The sequence below is a fragment of the Emydura macquarii genome, unplaced genomic scaffold (assembly GCF_026122565.2).
Source record: "Emydura macquarii macquarii isolate MOO-44397 ecotype Brisbane River unplaced genomic scaffold, CSIRO-AGI_Emac_v2 contig_2897, whole genome shotgun sequence".
Lineage (NCBI taxonomy): Eukaryota > Metazoa > Chordata > Testudines > Chelidae > Emydura > Emydura macquarii.
In genome coordinates this window covers 53980084-54000521 of record NW_027133034.1, presented here as the reverse complement: position 1 = coordinate 54000521, position 20438 = coordinate 53980084, and the positions used below count along the sequence as shown (strand labels likewise).

At 38.2% G+C, this 20438-nt stretch overlaps 1 protein-coding gene across 1 annotated transcript; it reads left to right on the top strand.

Moving 5' to 3' along the window:
• The first annotated feature begins 57 nt into the window (after positions 1-57).
• Positions 58-17585, top strand: PPWD1 (peptidylprolyl isomerase domain and WD repeat containing 1). Its single transcript, XM_067568670.1, has 11 exons — positions 58-210; positions 3198-3300; positions 3891-3991; positions 4760-4880; positions 6743-7190; positions 8644-8834; positions 9455-9644; positions 10918-11099; positions 13855-13936; positions 15706-15888; positions 17222-17585. The coding sequence occupies exons 1-11, from the start codon at positions 63-65 to the stop codon at positions 17363-17365; spliced, it is 1893 nt and encodes a 630-aa protein (XP_067424771.1). The 5' UTR covers positions 58-62; the 3' UTR covers positions 17366-17585.
• Positions 17586-20438: the final 2853 nt, after the last annotated feature.

Sequence of the window (20438 nt, the reverse complement as noted above, 5' to 3'; positions counted from 1 at the left end):
GCGCCCAAGTGCGGGCCAGGCCGGAGACTGGGATGTGTCGCAGGCCAGTGACGCACACTAACATGGCTTCCGCGGACTCGGAGCGCAAGGGAAGGAAGCTCGAGGCAGCAGCAGTCGCCGTAGTTGAGGCTGGAGATGAGGAGCAGGAGGATGAAGAGCGCTGGGTCGGCCCCCTTCCGGGGGAGGCTGCGCAGGCCAAAAAGAGGAGAGGTAAAGCGGGTAGCCGAGCCGTGTCCTGGCAGCGCCGTGTAGTGGGGTTGGGACACGGTGGGGTGGGGGACTCCGGCTCTGGCGTGGCGTTCCGGGCGGGTAGGGTGCTGGGGTGGCGGAGCGATGGTAAACGCCTGCGATACATTCGTACTGCTGGCAGTTGTGAGCAGGGGACAGAGTCAAAAATGACCCCAAACGTATCTGTGATCCAGCCTCTTGCGCGATCCCATGTGCCCATGAAGAGTAGTTTCCTCTTTCTCTTGAAAAGCAGTAAATACCTTTGTTTTTGTTGTTATAAAAGGTAATCGGGAAAACGTTGTGCCCCAACTGGTGAATTTTTATGCTAGTGTTATAAAGTCTACTGTCTTTAAGTGTAGACTAATTGGTTAAGAGCAGTATGTGATTGAGTTTTGCTAAAGGGAGAGCAACAAAGACAAACATTTAAGATGCGGTGTTACCTTACTTGTTTTGAAGGTTGTATAGCACAAGAACTTGAAACTTTTCCTTGGTCCAAATTTCTCATCCTTCTCTTAGTCTTAGAAAGAGAGCTAGCAACAGATGCTACAAGATGTCAGTCATTATGGCTCTGATTGTGCAAACAGGCAGTCTTAACTTTACTACCATAAGTAACCTTGCTGTTCTTGGTATCGAAGTTAAGCATGTGCATAAGCATTTGCAGGATTGAGGTCTACCATTTGAAATGCTTTCACTTATGAAAATTCATTACTACTCCACACAAAAAGTAAAACTTAACTTCACGGCAAGGAAGATCACATTTTATTTGTAGGGCTAGGGTAAAGCAATAGACCCACTTCTTGGAGAGCTCCTGGATGAATAGATTCTTTATAAAGCTTGAAATCTCAGAAATAGACACCTACTGGCAATCAGCTGCAATTCGAACAGAGTTGCCTGATTGACATCTTCATCATGGACTCTGCCAAAATACAAACATGGATTTGACTATACACCAGTTATATAGGTATCTGAAGTTACTACTTCTTATGGTGCTACATATCAACTATCATATCTGATTACACCAGTAGTCTAGCTAGCTTGATAGTGTGTCTGGCAGTTGCTGGTCCCAGATGCTTCAGAGGGAACTACAAGTGGAATAACCTGCTGATAAAGAAGTTTCTTCCTAGACCCTCCTTTAAAAATTGGCATATGCCCTGATGCTAAAGGATTTATGTCCCTTCTAAACATTTTTTCTTTTATTTCTTAACAGTATGTGACTGGATGTTTTTATTATCCATATAATTTCCAATCTATTTTGAATCTTACAAAGATGTATGTGTATTCCAGGGAACAACACTTTTGTCGGTTTTCTTAAAAATTTGCTGCCTTTTAATTTAATTGAACATGCATTTGTTTTTTCTCTCAAGAAAATATAAGTGCCTGACTTACCTTCTGTGTATCATTCATGAGTGTATATCTTTACCATGTCCCTTCTTATTTGTATTCTTTCTAAACTAAACAGTCTTTTCAATTTCTATTGAAGTTTTTCCTGCCTCAGATAATTTTCTTGGCTAGTCTCTGAACCTCCCTATTTCTGCTATATACTTTAATATTTTTAAGGTAGTGTGGGTTAGAACCAGATACATTCATCCAGATGAGGATGTACTGTTGATTTATAGAATAGTATTGTATTTACAGTATTTTTCCATCCCATTCCTTGTGCATCCCAAATTTTTGTTTGTCTTTTTAACCTCTGCTGTACATTAAACACCTACTGCTTCATCCTTTGCTCATTTTTACAGGTTTTTAACCTTGTCACAAGATTTATTAAGTAAAAGGGGCTTGCCGTGAATTTTACTTCTAATGGTGAGCTTTTTCACCACTCCTACAGGCACAGAGATCAAAATAACAAAGTTGTAGCAGCTAGCCAAAGGAGCCTTATGCTCTCATTTTACTGCAAAGCACTTAATTCTGCCTGCCATCATCGATTATATACTGCACAAAATTTTGTAGTTGCTTTACATCCTCTCTATTCAAAGGAGCTTAACATCTAAATGCTACACTTTAAACATTCATCTTGTCTTCTGTCTTTACCATGTTTGGGTCATCAGACAGGAAAAGTTCTCTGGTAGCGTCAACAACTGGCTATGCTTTCACCCACCAGGGGGGTGGTTTACCAAGATACTGTTGTTGTCTGTAAGCAACTGGTTAGAGCCACAAGTGGAAGTTGAGCAAATCCTAGAGAATCAGTGTTGTAAAATCATTTATAGATTGAATGCCACTGCTTTTATCGTAAAGTTCTTCCTCTTGGGGTATAATCATGTGATCCTAAATCTATATGTGGCTAACATGAATATTTTTATGATGAATATCAAGAAGTGTGTCATGACTAATTATCTTTCTTCTTGGAATAAATTATGATACCTCAACCTGAGATGTATCTAAACATTTAATTATTTGCTTATGGTGGGATCAAGCCAAAAGAGATACCAGGTTATGAGGCCAAAATCTTTTATTTAGAGACACGTGTCCCCAAAATTCTGAAAATTATAGGTATTTGCTAACAAAAGGATTTTTTTCTATAGATACTCTGATGTCAAGTCTGCTTTGTGAAAGCTTCCTTTAAGAGAAATAATGTACCAAATTCTGACCTTGGATGCTCAAGTTAACTTCACTAGGGAGGGGGGTGGAAGGAGGGAGACAAGGCATCTATGGACAGACTTTGAGCCTTTGGCATTATTATTGTTTTTATCACTTCAGAAAGCTGAGATGTGATTGTTTAAAAGGGTGTGCTTATTTAAATATTAATGAAATAAGAGATTAGATGCTTCTAGCATGCCAGCAGTTGGGAGATGCAGGTTCAAAATAGTGGTAGAAATCTCATCATATTAGCATGATGCCTTGATATCTTACCTTCTTGACTAAAACTAAAGCAGATAAACTAATTAAGTATAAATAATAATAATAGCAGAAGATGGAATTTAGTGTTTATGAAAAGGATATAATTCCTGCTTTTCTCTTATTTTGTTCAGTTCTTGAATTTGAACATGTCTACCTTGAAAATCTTCCAAGTGCTTCAATGTATGAACGCAGTTACATGCACAGAGATGTCATTACACATGTAGTGTGTACTAAGTGAGTCTTTTGTTTTTTGTAATGTCTTTCAGACCCAAAATTTATATGTGTATATGATAGGAAGTTTTTTTAATAGAAACTTTTCTAATGGAACTTGATGATTTTGGAGGTGGGATTTTTAAATTCTTCAGAGCTAATTCAAATAGGTTAGGTTTCATTAAAGAGACACAAATTTGAAATCTAGTCAGTTTTTGTTTTGTTTTTTGTTTTAGTTGGTATAGGCCCTTTACAAATCAAGTCAGAGTGTGGGAAGGTAATATCTTGTTTTTTAAGGATTAATACTGAGATTGAACTGATACTACACACTTTCACAGACTGTCATGGCAGATTGTTTAAATTGCTTTACAGTGAGATATAAAGGATATTGTACTGATATGAAAGGTCTTGATACTAGCCATTACCCATTAGTTGCAAATACATTACGTGTTTTTGTTGTACTTTTTTGAGTGAGGAAAAGGCGGGGGGGAATGCATATGCATCTCAATAGCTATGCTGTACTAGTAAATGTATCTTGTGCACCATTATTGATTGTTCCCTTCCACCCTCTAGTGTTTAATGTCAAGTTTCAATTGATATGTTTATCTTTGCAGGACAGATTTTATCATAACTGCCAGCAATGATGGACATGTCAAATTCTGGAAGAAAGTAGAAGAAGGAATTGAATTTGTTAAACATTTTCGTAGCCATTTAGGTAAGAAATTATCCTGTATTTGATCTGTTTTTTAATAGAACACAATTTTTCTTTAACTCTACTGTGTATATTCCACTTGTAATATCTAGTAGAAGTTAAATATTTATTTCATCAGGTGTTCTCCAAAGCTGGAGAATCTGGTCCTAGTCCATAATGACATAAGATTCTGAGACACAAGGACTCACTGTGGAAATAAACTTTAATGTTTTTTAGGTGTATTGTTCACAGGAGTCTTAACAATTTATTTTATAATTTTCTATGCTTCATTTCTATTTTTAGAACTTGATATTGATTCTTCATGATAACAGAAAAACTTGTAAATTGCTATTTTTAATTAGATTTGCCAATCAGCTTTAAAAAAAAATTGATTCCTCCTAAAATTTTGTTACCATTGACATCAACAAGTATGATTACACATACAAAATTTGATCCTTTCTGAGCCAAAAAACCAGCACATTATTTTCTTAAGTGGGATTAGTGGAGCAATTAAAAAATAAGCAATTTTATATTGGCTCACTAATTCTCTGTACAGTGGCTAACTATTCCAAGACAATGCACATATGAACAGTGCAATGTAGAACTTTTTTTTTTAATTCTGTATTACAGTTTTAAAATACAGATAATATACACAACAATTGCAGGCTGTACAATGTTCTCAGATAGTTGGATCCCTCCTCCTTTTAAGTGACAAATACAACTTTCAAACCAAAACATGAAAAGTATCTGTCTTTTCCATGTTTTAATATTTTATTGGGTTTATTGTAACAGGAGTCATTGAGAGTATTGCAGTTAGTTCAGAAGGGGCATTATTCTGTTCTGTTGGGGATGACAAAGCAATGAAGGTGTTTGATGTAGTGAACTTTGATATGATCAACATGCTGAAACTTGGGTAAGTCATGTAATTCTGTAAAAATATTTTCGGTGATTTAAAAGTGTTTTGAGTATTTTGAACAAGAGTCAATTAAACAAAATTTTGTTTGATCCTTTTACGTAAAAAAAATTTTTTTTCTAGTCAGCCGTAATTTAACTACATTAAGGGAGTGTGTGGTATTAGAAATGTGCCCAGCAGTTTAGAGATTTCTTGATGTATGTAAAATATATGTGGCTCTAATCTCCTGCTGTAAAAAGTCTGCAGGCAAAGTTTCAATATTTTTCAGTATGACATGCATCTGACATGCAAGGGTGTGTGTCGTGGTGTATGACAAGATACATGATAGTAGTCATTTCTCATTCTGAAAGTATCATTATCTATATAGGCATTTTGTACCACATTTATTACTGTGATAGCTGAAATTAATAGTGTTTCTATTGGGGGTGATTGTTTTTTTAAATCCTATTCTCAGTTTGCTGTACCTTTTACTATTTACTTCACTATTTAACAGTGCACTTACAACCGGTTTTTAAGTCAACCCAGTTAGGGCAGAAGCTACTGTTTTTAACTGGAAAGCTGATCATAGTTTGGCCTCTGTTCTGCCATTGTGATAACTCTTCATTTGTTTTTTTGCCTCTTAATCATCTTTTAATCTGTGACAGAATTTTGCCTTTCGTGCCACAACTACTTAGTTTCCTTAATAGCCTCTTTTTTGAGGCTTTTTACCAAAAGTATCTGAAAGTCCAAAATAATTGTATCTATGAGTTCTGAGGTATCTGGTTGTTGATTTGTCAAATAATTCTAACTAGTACAATTTTCCCCCAGAGGGTATACTGGTTTCTTTGTATTATATAATGTTGGGTTTTGTTTTAGTATTGTTTCAGCTAGCTTTCCTGATACTGAATAAGGCTTACTGGTCTGAGTCCCAGGATCTCTGTTAGCACCCTTTTTAAAGTTAAGCATAACATTGGCTATTCTCCAGTCCTCTGGTTCATTTTAATTATCGAGTATATGTCTTTGTCAGTAGCTAAACCATTTCATTTTAAATTCCTTCAGAATTCTTGATGAATATAGTCTGGTCCTGGTGCTTTATTGCAGTTTATAATCTATTGATCTTTTTATGAATCAATCAATCTGTAATACAGTCCTGGTGATTTATTGCAGAACCTGCTTCTGCTCCTGTTGAATTTGATGGCAAAACTGCCTCTGTCTTCAGTTGCATCAGAATCTGCATCTAAACTATCAGTTTCAGGACAGAGAAGAAATGCCATTGAGCCATGAAAGTTTAGTGGTAATAGATTTCCCACATTAGATATTGTAGTGGATCCACAGCCCTTTTTCTTTTTCCCCCACTCACCTTCTCTACCCTATCTTCTTGTCAACTGCTTTGTGAAGCAATGTTGAAGAATAGAGATTGGGTAAATGGTCCACCTGGACAGTAATGGGGTAGACTACCAAAAGGAACTTTCCTTTGGTAACACACCACTGAATTTTTGTAGACTACATACAGTATCATCAAAGCTAGTAAATAACAATTCTATCCCAAAATTTGCCTCTGCCATTTGATTTCAAATAGATAGTCCGGTTGACTTAAAAAAGTCAAGGAGGTAACTTGCTGTGTATGTCCTGGACTATCAAATTACTGTATAATATAAAAAATAATACTGAACAGAAATCTAGTCATTAGAAGAATGTGTAGCAAATTGTTATTTGCAGTATTGTTGTAGCCATGTTGGTCCCAGAATATTAGAGACACTGGAGATAGGACCAATAAAATATATTCCGTCGCCCATCTTGTCTGTCTAGCAAATTGTTATGCATATCTATCTAGGTAAAACAAGGCCTGCTTATTTTTCCCTCCCTCCCACTTTCTGTTTCAGCTATTACCCTGGCCAGTGTGAATGGGTGTACTGCCCTGGAGATGCCATATCTTCTGTTGCATCTTCTGAGAAGAGCACAGGAAAGATATTCATATATGATGGTCGAGGAAATAACCAGCCACTTCATGTTTTTGATAAACTCCATACGTCCTCTCTTACTCAGATACGGCTGAACCCCACCTACAAAGTAGTAGTATCTTCTGACAAGTCTGGAATGATTGAATACTGGACTGGCCCTCGTCATGAATATAAATTCCCCAAAAATGTTAACTGGGAGTATAAAACAGACACAGATTTATATGAATTTGCTAAATGTAAAGCTTTCCCATCCAGTATATGTTTCTCACCTGATGGCAAGAAAATGGCCACTATTGGATCCGATAGAAAAGTTAGAATATTCAGATTCTTGACTGGAAAGCTTATGAGAGTCTTTGATGAATCCCTTAGTGTGAGTTTCAGTATTGCTTCTATCTTCTGACGTCTATTCTTTTTTGTATATTAATTTACTTATCAGTACATTTACCTGCATTATCACTAGTTTCTATAAAGATGGATTGTATTGCTTACCGTATCTTACAAAGAAGGTTTTTTCTGTATTAACATTTTTTAATCTTATGCGTCTAGGATCTCTAACACGTACATGGTGATCTGTGCTAAGTATACTTTGAAATTTAATTGCTGTTTATCATTTAGGAAATTTCATAATTTTTGTGCAACTAGACTGCCAATTTCGTAGAAAGCATTTGAAAAAAATGTCTGCTTTAATTAAAATCAGGAAAAAAAATGTAAGGGAAAATATCTAACCCTTTTAAAGATTGCTTTGTTAGAGCAAACTTTTTTTTCTTTTCCTATGGTCTTGGATGCTAACTACAACTCATGTCTTTGGTAATCAAAAGAAAAGTAATTCTAATTATGTATATTTCAGTTCCTGCTTTAGCTAGAGGAAATATTTGAATGATTCACTCAAACATTTATTTAAGCTTGTGAGTAGTTGAATAGTCCTACTGAAGTTAAAGTTAAACATGTGCGTGAATGCTTTGCTATATCACAGCATTATTGTAAATTTATACCAGTGGTTCCCAACCTTTTTCGCTTGAGGGCCACAAATAACATTTTTACAATCCTGAAGGGCCACCGGTCTTATCAGCTCATAAAAAATGTATTGATGTATACATCATTAAGGATTACAAATCACTACATATTTAAAGTAAACATTTTGGTGCTACTGTGCTTATTTTTACATTCATTATTTTACACCTACAAATTACTCACAGACACTCTCACAGACAAACCTCTAGTGTATATGAGTGACTGTCACTAGACACTGAAGCACATGGCCTGGCAGCTAAGTTGTGGTGGGTGGCTTGCCAAACCGAAAGGCACTGATATTTAGTGCCTCCTCCATAAGTATGGTGGCTCCCGGCTGCTCCACCAGCAGCCTCCTCTTCCCCCACTGCAGCCAAACAGAAGGAGTTCAGCGAGGAGGCTGCCTCCTCACTGATCTCTCGTCCTCCTGGCTGCAGCAGGGAAACCGCACATGTCCAGTAGCCCCATGCGCTTCACCTAAGTTTTTAGGCAGCGGTTCCATTCTGCAGCCAGGGAGACAGGAGATCAGTGCTTCTCTCCCTCTGGCTCCAACAGGACCCCAGCGCCCATGGACCCAGGAGGAGCGCTTTGCCATGCTCCCTGCTACAGCCAGAAGGAGGGGAGTCCCTTTGGCTGCAGCAAGGAGCCTGCACCAGTTTTGTAGCCCCGTGGCAATGCTCTGCCTGGGTCCTTCTGCAGGCAGCAGGAGGGAAGCAGTGGGCCACTTTGAAAGACTCGGCGGGCCACTTTTGACCCGTGAGCCACAAGTTGGGATACACTGATTTATACCATTGGTGATTGTCTTGTTTCTGTAGATGTTTACTGAGCTGCAACAGATGAGACAACAGCTACCAGACATGGAATTTGGCCGACGTATGGCTGTTGAGCGTGAGTTGGAGAAGGTGGATGCAGTCAGGTTAATTAATATAATTTTTGATGAAACTGGACACTTTGTGCTCTATGGAACAATGCTGGGTATTAAGGTCATAAATGTAGAAACTAACCGGTAAGTCTTATTTTATCTGTGTTTATGCACATACATATAATGGTTAGTCTCAAAAAGTCTCATTTCAGTGAATTTTTTAATATTTGCATATTAGTAGATCTTACTATTTATTGGGGGCGGTTATTGGTCATTGGTTTAAATTAGGCTGAAAAAAAATGGTCATATACCAAATATTGAATTCTGTAGCTTAAAATTGGGTAAAATGAGAGCAGATATGCATAATAATCATTGGAATAAGTATTTTGTACAGACAGTCCATTTCTGGCTAATAAAAAGTAAATACAGTTAGATATGCTAATAGAAAGTTTTGTTTACAGTTCAGCGCTGTAGAATAAATTAGGATAAATGGATTTGGGATTTGTAGGGTAGGAGAGACTGAGAAGTGAGTTTAATAGTTTTGAAAAGAGAAAGCATTGTAAATAAGCCCGTAATAGCCTCTCCCCCCCCATAATATACATATAAATATATATTTGAGAAGATAAGATACAGCACTTCTTGAATTCTTCTAAGTGTCTAGTTATGGCTGGAGGGGAGAGGCTGTATGACATGAAAATTTAAGAATAGTCATACTACTTTTTAAATTTTTTTTCTTGTTTGTTTTTAAACACCATGTACTATAGGTGTGTTCGTATCTTAGGCAAACAGGAAAATATCAGGGTGATGCAGCTGGCTTTGTTCCAAGGCGTAGCAAAGAAACATCGTGCTGCAACCACTATAGAGATGAAAGCATCTGAAAACCCTGTTCTCCAGAATATCCAGGCAGATCCAACAATAGTCTGCACATCTTTCAAAAAGAACAGGTTTTACATGGTGTGTATGGTTTCTGTTGGATTAACTTAAATCTTGGATTCATCTATTTTGTGTGTTGTATTTGTTTTTTAAACCTCTTCTCTTCTTCCATACTTTTTAATGCTTTTTGTCTTGAAGAATTTTGGCAGTGAAACAACTTTCCCAGACAAGTCTCCTTAAATTACAACATTTCAGAATTTTTAGCTTGAATTTATCTGAGTGGCTTTATGGTCCTTCAGTTTTTACTGAGTTACTCATGCAAATTGTGGATCTTGGTCTCCTTTACCTCTTAGTAAAGTTTAGTTCCTGTGTTTCGCAGTTATAAACCTCAACTATGGTTAGGATATTTTTTTAAAAAACTATATATAAATATAGCTATGTAATTATTTTATAGTGCCTGGGAACCCCAATGAAGGATCAGGACTCATGTGTTAAGCACTGTATAGACAAGTAACAGAGACAGTTGTTGCAAAAATCTCAGACTGTCACTTGCCTAACTAGTTCTTGCACTTAACCTTGATTGTTACCATACTGCATCAAGTGTGCATACTCTAAAGTGTCAGAAGGCAATTTTATTAACTGAACACATCACTTTCAAAAGTACAGACAAGGAAGGAAAGTTTGACAGGATCTGGAACCTGTGTATTCATCAAACACAAAAAATGTAGTGTATTTCAGGGACTGTAATTGCCATCTGAGATTTTATAATGTACACACTTGGTGCTGTATGCTGACGCTTCTCTGTTTGACTTTTATGTATCTTCTATAGCGAGTTTTGTCTTCTGCCTTTTGAGGACTGGTCTTAGAGATCACATTGCTGTGGATGAAAACTGTTCTTTGAGTTAAAGCCAATATCTTTCTATAGCATTTTATCAGTATGAAGACAGAATAAGAGTACTTATTATGCTCGTGTAATAAAACCAAGAGAGGCTTCCAGTTCTGCCTGATCCCAGCAGAAGGGGCACTGCCTGATCATGAGTGTACTCCACCTGTACACATTTTATATTCTTCCCTTGTTTAAAAAAAAAAAAAAGGTTAAAAGCAGCAGGGAAGGTGAGGGGGGAGAGATCACAAAGGATTACTTGGATTTCCAAATATCTATACTGGAAATTGCGACCCTTTAATATGCAGATGGAAGAGCCATCTGTGTCTCTTTATTTCACAGATACTGAAATGCAGGAAGAGAGACTTTTATGATATGATCTTTCTAACTGATTTTTAGCTGAGAAGCTCTCTAGGGTATCTGAATAAGAAAAAAATAAGAGATAGCAACCTTTTGTCTTTTGTTTTTCAGTTTACTAAACGTGAACCAGAAGATACAAAGAGTGCAGATTCTGACAGAGATGTATTTAATGAGAAACCATCTAAAGAAGAGGTCATGGCAGCCACTCAAGCTGAAGGTCCCAAAAGGGTTTCTGAGAGTGCCATTATCCACACAAGCATGGGAGATATTCATGTGAAGCTCTTCCCTGTTGAGTATGTATTTGGTACCTTTTTTAAAATATAGTTTTGCTTTTATTGCTCCTTTCTTTAAGGTTGTTTGTTGTCTGTTACCAGAGCTGGGGGACTGTTTGTAGTTTGATTTTCCCCTCCTCCACCCAGGGACCCTTATGACATATTATGATTACTCACATATTTGCTTAATTAATTACATAAATCAAGCTGCTGGGATGTTACTGTCTAATTTGGCAAGTGCCAAATACACTAGGGCAAAATATAGCTTAAAGCAGCAGCTAGGACTGTGGTTTTCAATGTTTGTTGTTGTTGGAGTATTCCTTATGACAAACTAGAACCTGTAATCCCCATGTCTGTTTATATCTCATGCCTGACTCAGTTGTCAAGTTTCATCTACTATTTTTCCTGTCTTTTATGTTCTTGTTTTATTTTTTATTTTCTGATTTATGGATTTTGCTCTTTTTGCCTTGTGTTCTTTCTCTGATTCTCCCCCAGCAACTGGTGTGATTAAAGCACTGTTTTATCAAGTTCCATGTTACTATAGAGATAGCAGAGCCATTCCATTTCATGTAGTCTAGAGAAAGGAGAAAAGAACATGTGGTTGGCAGCAGGAGATAGATCTGGCAGCAGCTCTCAATGTCAGAAGGATGATGCATCCTGCAACTCCCCAAGGAGTTGCTTTGTGGATAAATTTTGTGCTATTGCACACCTGAAACCTCTCTGGAGAGCTACCCTTCTCTGTCAAAATTTTATTCTACATTGGAGAAAATATTATGTGTAAATGTGCATAAACTTTATGCCATTTATGTCTAACTGCTGACACACAACCGAGAAGGATTCTGTGTACAACCGTTGATGGATAAAATCTTTTCTGTCAGCATCTGTACTTCCGTACCCCAACAATGTCTTCTCCTTTTCAACTTTTCAAGCCCACTTAAGCATTAAAAATCCCTAGGAAATTAATATAAAGAACTTTTCTATCACTCCTTTCACCAAGCCCCCTCTCCCTATACAACACACTACCACACCAAATATCCACAACTAATAGTTCTAGAAATGTGTAGTTTGGTAAAGGGTTTGTTGAAGAGGACAGAGTTAAGGTTTGGAGTGCATGGTTTGTAGTATACAGTAGTTGTGATTAATGGTAAGTTGTGTGGATAAGCCAGGTATATATAGTTAAGTGGCTTAACTTTTCATGTTTTTGTGGCTTTGCGTCAGGTATGTTTGTATATGTGTAGCAACCCTAACAGCTTTACAACCAAGTTTTTGTGTAGATTGTGCAGTGCTATCAGGTACTGTAACTCTGGTAACAATTTTGTCTCGGTAAAGTTCAAGCCATGAAGGTTTTTTTATTCTATTCGCAGTAATAATAATTAGCAGTAATGTGCAATCTAGTCCCTCTGTGATCCAACAGTATTTGTATGTTGACAATCAGCAGTTTGTTTTAAAGAAAGGGTAACTGTGTAGTACTTGCTGATCAAGAAGTTTCCTTTAGCACTAGTGCACTTAATCCTCAAGTTCCTTATTTCTATTAGATGGTATTGAATACTTGCCATACCCACTCATGCTGCAGGCTACAGTTTGACAGAATTGCCTTGGTAAATAAAGGGATGCTAATTTATTTTTCTGCTTGTGAGTTACATACTACTGCTGTTGTGAACATTGGTTCCAGTGTGTTAACACTTGGTAACTTTATCTATGGCAGAGGTTTTCAACCGGAGGTTTGCCTAACCCTGGCTGTACTTCAGAGTATCATAGGGGGTACGAAAGAGGACCGGGGCAACTGCCCTGGGCTCTGCGCTTTGGGGGGCCCTGCTCCAGACCTAGCGGGAGGCGGGCAGCTGCAGCCTACTTCCCGACTGCATGTCGGACTGGGTGGGAGGTGGGCAGCTGCATACTGAGGGAGGTCAGGCCCCTGGGCACCAGCCTGCTGGGGGCACCAATTTGGCACTGGCCTGCGCACAGCTGGGAGCCTCCTGCGCCCCTGCTCCTTCCCCCCCCCCCCCAATCCCTGCTGCATGTTGTGACGGGCCAGCCTGGCAGGCCCTCCCCCCCAGGCTGTGGGGTGAGGCCGCCCCATCCGAGCTGGCACTGGGCTGCAGGGCTAGAGCAGGAGAGCCGGGCTCCGTGTGACAGGGGTGTTGGGGTTTCTACCACCCTATGCAGGAGGAGGTAAGCGATATCCCCACCCCCACAGGTACAGACCCTCCCCCGGGGCAGCTGGGCAGCGGCACCATCTTGTGAGAGCCAGGGGGACCCCTCCTACCCTGCATGGGAAGGGGAGGCGCATGAGGCCTGGCGGGGCCACAAACGTAGGCTTGGACCCCAGGTGCCGGAGACCCAGGGTATGCCACTGAAGCCGGGGGGGGGGAGGGAACCACCATGAAGGGGTACTTCAGGTGAAACCTTGAGACCGTAGGGGTACAGTTTCTAAAAAAAGGTTGAAAACCCCTGATCTACGGTATGTAAATGTTAGGAGAAAATACTGTCTAGTGGTTAGGGCACTGGACTAGGGTTTGAGAAAATTGGCTTTTTTTTCTGGACCTGCTGTTGACCAGCTGTATGACTGTGTGCAAGTCATTGCACCTATCTACCTTTCCTGCTTCTTGTCTGTTACCTGTTTAGCTTATAAATTATTGGGGCAGGGACTTTTTTATTATCTGTTTGTGTAGTGCCTAGTACAATGGGTCCCCAATCTCAGGTGGCGCCTATAGGGCACTATTGCAATACAATAAGTATTATTGAATCTTGCCTTAAATTTGTTATGCAACTCCAGGTGCCCCAAAACAGTGGAGAATTTCTGTGTACACAGCAGGAATGGTTACTACAATGGGCACACATTTCACCGTATTATCAAGGTAATTTACAGAAGACTTTTCCTGTTGGTTTGTATGACACAAAATATAGAGCCTGACTTTTGTGCTAGTTCTGAATACATAATTTATATTGCTTTTTTCTGTTATAGTTAAGCATGCTGAATTATTATACTTAAATCAGTTAAATTGCCTTTTTTGGAATTGTTTCATAAAACCCTTCAGCCTTTACAGGAAACTGTTAGATTTTGAAGAGTTTTATGATTTAGTAAGGTTATGGTTCAGTTTAAAAGTAGTAGTCCTGCCAGTAAACTGCTGAGCAAATCTGAAAAATGAGATGTTGAGTTAAGTGCAGGTTACTATACTGAATGTTCTTGCTAACCAAGACAAAAATGAAACAAAACAAGGAAACAAACCCTCTGTGAAGTCTTGATTATGCTTGGTTCACTGATCATATTGCAGAATGCATCATTATGTGACATAAATAGAAGTAAGTTGCAGTGAGACTACAGATATTTGTGATGACACATTGAGGTCTTTTGTGAACTAGGATGTACCAAGAAGATTTTGCAAGAGAAACTTTTTTTTCTGGATCTTGATCTGTCCCCTAGTCTAAATCATTTGGACTGCTTCACTTTCCCTGCAAATACAGAAGCTCTGGCTTGTCCATGGAGGCTCCAGGGTTACCCAGCCATTTTTCTTGTAAAGGATGAAATATTTTCAGGGATCATTCCCTGAATGTGACCACTCCCAACCTTCTCACCTTTATTTCCAACATGGTGGAGTTGGCACAAAAGAGCAAACTGAAGGCCAAGAGATGCTTTGACTGTGAGGAAACACTCTCAGGAGCCACAAAAAGGAAGCTCTGCCACAATTGCTCCCAGACTTTTAATACTTGCTCTAACTGGAGAATGGGTTCAGAGTCTGGACATTTCTTTTCCTTCTGTTTCTTCCCCCCCCCACCCCCTGAGACTCTTTGCAAGGGCAGATCACACCTCTTCACCATTTGAAATCCAGCAGGGAAGTCTGTCTTCAACCATTCAGAGTTTTTCGAGAGAACATTCTAAACTTCCCCAGCCCTTGTCCTCGAAGAAAAGCTGTCAAAAAATAGTATCTTACCAAGGACTCTGGCATTCTTGCTGACACTTCCTCCCAAGAAGAGGATCTGGGTTCCCTCTGGGATGTTCTCTTGTGTTAACTTTCTAATTATACATATATTGGACAATGAGAAGCAGGTGCTTGATCCCTCCCTGCAGACAAAGGGCCAAAAGACAACATTACCTAGGAAGAGGGACCAATCTCTACTTTGGAGGGGGAAACCCTCCTTCCAAAGAATAGAAGAAAAGCAAAGAAAAAAAATATAAGGGGCTAGACAGTGCAAGTGAAAGGCCAAGAGGCATCCCAGGTGCTCCTCCCGTTCCACTAGCTGTGGCATGCAACAGGCTGATGAGACATCACCAAGAACTCAAAGCTGGCCCGTTTGGGCTTTCTATACGAATGGACACCTTGGAAAGCTTTAAACTTCTGCAGTATGGGATAGAAAATTAAGTTGATAAAACTGAACATTTTTGCAGAAGGTACAAAGTTACAAATACATAACCCCTATATGCTCATGTGTAATGTTGCCAACAAGATACATTAGAGGATCTTACTCTGATGATGAGCTGGAAATCACTTTTTAAAAAAATCAAACTATTTGGGGCACTCTGGATTTTGTTCTGTCAGCTTTAAAAACAAATCTTGTCTGGAATTTCCCACCCTTGTAGATGTGTATGTTCTACAGCAAGATGTGATGGTGTTTAATTCCTATGCAGGGTTTTATGATTCAAACTGGTGATCCAACTGGTACAGGAATGGGAGGTGAAAGCATCTGGGGAGGAGAATTTGAAGATGAGTTTCATTCAACTTTACGACATGACAGACCCTACACACTTAGTATGGCTAATGCAGGATCAAATACCAATGGTTCCCAGTTCTTCATAACAGTGGTACCAACTGTAAGTAATATTTAAAACCCAGTTTAAGGTCTGATTTGAAGAGCATTCATGATAGTACTGTGTAAAGAAGCAGTTCTGCCAGTTCTATAGTGAAAAGGAGGTGCCACTGTCCAACTAATTTTATGTAGTTATTTTGGAATTGTATACCACATGTGAAAATACAAGCATTGAGCAATGATGTGACAAAAGCACATTGCTTAAATTTGACTGAAAAATGACCTTTAGAAAGAGTGATTAAACTTGTGATTATGAAAGGCTTTTGACTTGAGAATTTGAGTAAAAGGCACAGAATATATTTTAAATCTTATTGTAGACCAGTGATGGAATTTTATATTAACAGGAATTAAATCTTCTGCTGGTAACTTGTGGATTTTAGTTCATAAAAAATACCCCTATCACTGATTGGCTAAAACTTCTACAGGGGAGGGGTAGCAGGTATGGATACTACCCATGACCTGTTGCATTCTGGCTTTGTGCAGGGGTCAAGATTTGGTTCCAAGATTTCTCCATGAATACTTTAATCTCTTTGTGACTTAGTTCACTATATTACTAGAAGTAGGAAACTTTGGTATGCGAGTCTTTTAAAAAAAAATAAAAAAACCGCACAAATTCCTTCAAAATGCTGTAGACTGTGGATGTCCTTGAAGCAATCTGCATATGCACCATCATTTTACTATTTTAGTCTTGCCATGTTTTTAATGAGCTGTTTTAGGAGCATTTATAAACAATTTAATAGCTGATGTTGAGGTGGCTGTAATAGTATGCAGGAAGCTGTATTAGCAAGGAAATTGTATGAACATATGACTTACTTTCTCACAAGTACAAATTTTACCCACTTTCTAGTGGTGGTAAAAGTAGGTATTGTCATAACTGAGTTTCAAGCACGTGAAAGCATTGGATTTCCTATTTTTAATAGGCTGGAATAGAATTTATGCAAATTGATATTTAATTTAGAAATATTTTTCAATATTGAATGTCTATGAATTAAGATTATTGCATAGCTAGCATTTTTGCCTTGTAGGGCATTTTATTAATGCTTAGGTATAAACAAATCAAGAATTTAATGTATAAAAGATGACTAGCTTCATATGAGTTGTTGAACAGTGTATCTTTAGACCCTTTTATATGCTTTCATTGTATACCTGTTAGGATAATTTCCAATAAATAAGCTTTAAAGTGTAAAGCTTAAAATTTAATAACCTTGATATACAAATGCTTTTGTGTTCATTTACTCTAGCACTAAATCTCTTCCCGTCTTACTATTTAACTTACAGTTCTTTCTATTTTAACAAAAATTTTCTGTCTCCTCCCTTCATTCCCACCCCCTAAACAGCCTTGGCTGGATAACAAGCACAGTGTATTTGGACGAGTAACTAAAGGAATGGAAGTTGTTCAGAGAATCTCAAATGTGAAAGTAAATCCCAAAACTGACAAACCATATGAAGATGTCAGCATCATTAATATCACTGTAAAGTAAAATAGAATTTGAAAAATCCTACCTTTAAAAATAATGTTGTGGGACCAAAAGCACACAAACTGAATAGTGAACTTTATTTTTTCAGTAGTTTTCTGCTCTGAAAAGCCCCAGGACTGAACAAATGCTGAGCCTTCCACTAATCATGTACCTGAAATGTCCCAAGCTGTATTTTTAATAACTTTATATTTTAAAATAAAAGGTGACCATGTTTACTAAAGGTTTTTTGTTTCTTGCATCTTTTGTTTTATATAAGTGTACATTCAAAATGTCTGGAAGGTGTTGTTTTTGGCATAATTGAGTATAAACATTAATCTAACATCCCACCACTCTTGCTAATGTCTTCTTTACTGAGTTTATATTTCATGTAAAAAAATTTTCCATATTTGATTGATTTCCAGATTTGAGTTCTTTGGAAGAGTAAAGGTGAGCATTTAATACAGTCTGCAGAGCAGTTCCTAGTCTGTCAATAAATAGACAGTCTTTCAGCAGAGCCACTTCTGTCACATGCGCACACATCCATCCTAAAATTAGGGGAAAAATTGATGTTATGACATAGTACATGGGATTTGCCTCTGTCCTTTAGCAACCATTTATCTGCATCAGGCTAAGTATCATTAGGGTGGCAGACTAAGGGTCAGTTACTGGAATCCCAATGCATAAAATCCCATTTAGCTTGATATGAGCTGCTTGATTTTTGGGCTGTAATAAGAGCACTCGGCATTCTCATTATTTTTGCCTTTTTAGAGCTTGTTTCCTAATTGCTTAAAATTAGGAAACAAGCTTTAAATTCTGCCTGAAATTCTACACAAATACTTCTTTCCACTAAAATACCGATTGATTGAGATGTCTTCATCCTTATTTTAACTAGGCTTGCTGCCATTTCCAATGTTCTAGTAATGTCTGTTTTATTTAAATGAAGCACAGATAACTGATATCACCTTTTCAGACTTCTAGTGAACTTGTCAAATCATATAATTAAATGCTCTTCTTACACAGGAATTTTAACTTTGTCAAACTCTTTGTTGTGTTCACTTAATGCTAGACGATAGCACAATATTTAATTGGGTTAGCATTTAGGGTAGCCTGTTCATGAAGCCTATTGCAATATGCCTAGGCTTTTTTGCTTTTCAATTGAAATACCTCTTCATTGCAGATTAGCACATATTTTTTCTCAGAGGATCTTTGAGTGAGTGCTGCATGTAATTTGAACTTCCACTCCTTATGAAGGTTTGTACTTTCCCCATTTATTTTGGGTGCCTGAACTCTGCACTCCTACTGTGGGTCAGCTTCTTTTAGGTTGCTTCTGTCATTATAGGGCTTTGGAATAATAACCTGTTAGCAGCCATTATACTTAAGAATGACTTTTGGGGAGAGTCAGATAGAATATTGAATTACGGATGATTAGATTTAGGTATTTTTTTTAAAATAACTTCCACCATACATATGCTTTTTATTCAAAGATCTGATTTCTATAAATTCAGATAAACAGTACAAGAGATTGGAGGTGTAGTCAACATATTGAATTAGGGTGCTATCTGGCAAAGCAGGTGCATTCACTAGTTCACTTTGATAAGTAGATGAATGGGGAAAGTCTCTTGAGTTTCAGTACCCTGAAACCTCATTAAGACATCACATTTTTGTACAAAAATGTAGACGGCTGGGCTGATCTACATGGATTACAGATCAGGAGGGTCAGGGGTACTGTTTACAGTTTCACAATCCCTATGTATGGGCCTCCTTTTCCAAGTTAGAGTGGCCTGAAAGTATCTCCAATTTTTCCCAGCTGTAATGGACCCAAAGAAGCTGAGGACTTCCATGATGTAAGGTCCACCTCACCCATGCATCCTTTTCCTTGCTATGCTGGCAGCGCATGAATAGTGAGTAAGAGCCCCATGCTGTTCTATGCATACAGAGTTTCAACCTCCTTGGGACCCACAGCATGGTGCAAAGCAGTCATACCATGATATTTTCTCTACAAGATTAAATAGGTCTCCTTTCTTCCAACTTCTACAGGAATACAAGGTTTATAGTGACAATAGTATACCCAGAGTTAGGTTAATCTAAGCCCCCATTTTGGCTTCCAATTTTCCCTTTAACAAAATGTCATGCTGGCCTCATATCAAAACAAATTATGGGATGTCTAGTCAACCACTTCAGTTTAGCTGCATTTCAGAATTCTTCAGATACTGAATGTGTTTTAATAAACTGTTTGCACATGGTAATATTTTAAATTCATATTCAATATGTATTCCTCATAGGAACTCGTCAGAAAATGGTACAATAATTTTGGGATGAATAACTTCTGCAGGTGGCATTCATATAAGACAACCAACAGTTTAGCTCACCGTCTCTTCCTCCTCCTCTGCCTAAAACAATATTCAGAGGAAGGCCCATAGATTAGACTAAATTCAAAGCAAAAGCCTAGTGTAGCAGGTGGTTAACAGCACACTGGATGTAAATTCTGTCACTTCGGTAGTTCTGCATTAATTAAAAGATAGGCTTAATTACATTAGGAGAATAATCAACTCAGTATTTGTACTGAGTTTTTACTCTGCCCTTATTTTCAGTGAGAAGAGGTAGGTGAGGTATTATCTTTTATTGGACCAGCTTCTGTTGGTGAGTTTTGAATAGAAGTTTGGTCCAGTGAAAATACTACCTCACCTACCTTGGTTCTAATATTCTAGACCTGACATGTTTATAAAACTGTATACAACCTATTTTCACTATCAAGTTTTTTTTAATGTACCTGCAGTCTTGAAGTTGTCAGAGGAACCTGGAGGATTTCCAAGAGTTATCCATCTGCATTCATTTTCAGATTAGCACACTGCTGCTGTGTTTGTTCAGCAAAGCACTGCCTATCCCACAACACGCTCCTCCCTCACTTAGGGAGAGTTATGATAGTATCAATAATGAGAAATAGAACCAGTGTGGTTGGGGCTGACTGAGGATGTATGTGTAGGAATACAAATCCAGTGCTGCAGGAGCTGTATTAAAACAGAGATATGGCTTGTCACTGAAGTCAGCAGACATGAATACACATACATGTCTGGATAAAATGCCACTTCTGCTGCTC

What these genes read in the sequence shown, in the direction of transcription:
- PPWD1 (XM_067568670.1), top strand. Translation starts at nt 63, where the DNA reads ATGGCTTCCGCGGACTCGGAGCGCAAGGGAAGGAAGCTCGAGGCAGCA. An exon ending in GTGAAGCTCTTCCCTGTTGA is followed by an intron (nt 11,100 to 13,854) that starts GTATGTATTTGG and finishes ATGCAACTCCAG; the next exon opens with GTGCCCCAAAACAGTGGAGA. An exon ending in TCATAACAGTGGTACCAACT is followed by an intron (nt 15,889 to 17,221) that starts GTAAGTAATATT and finishes CCCCCTAAACAG; the next exon opens with CCTTGGCTGGATAACAAGCA.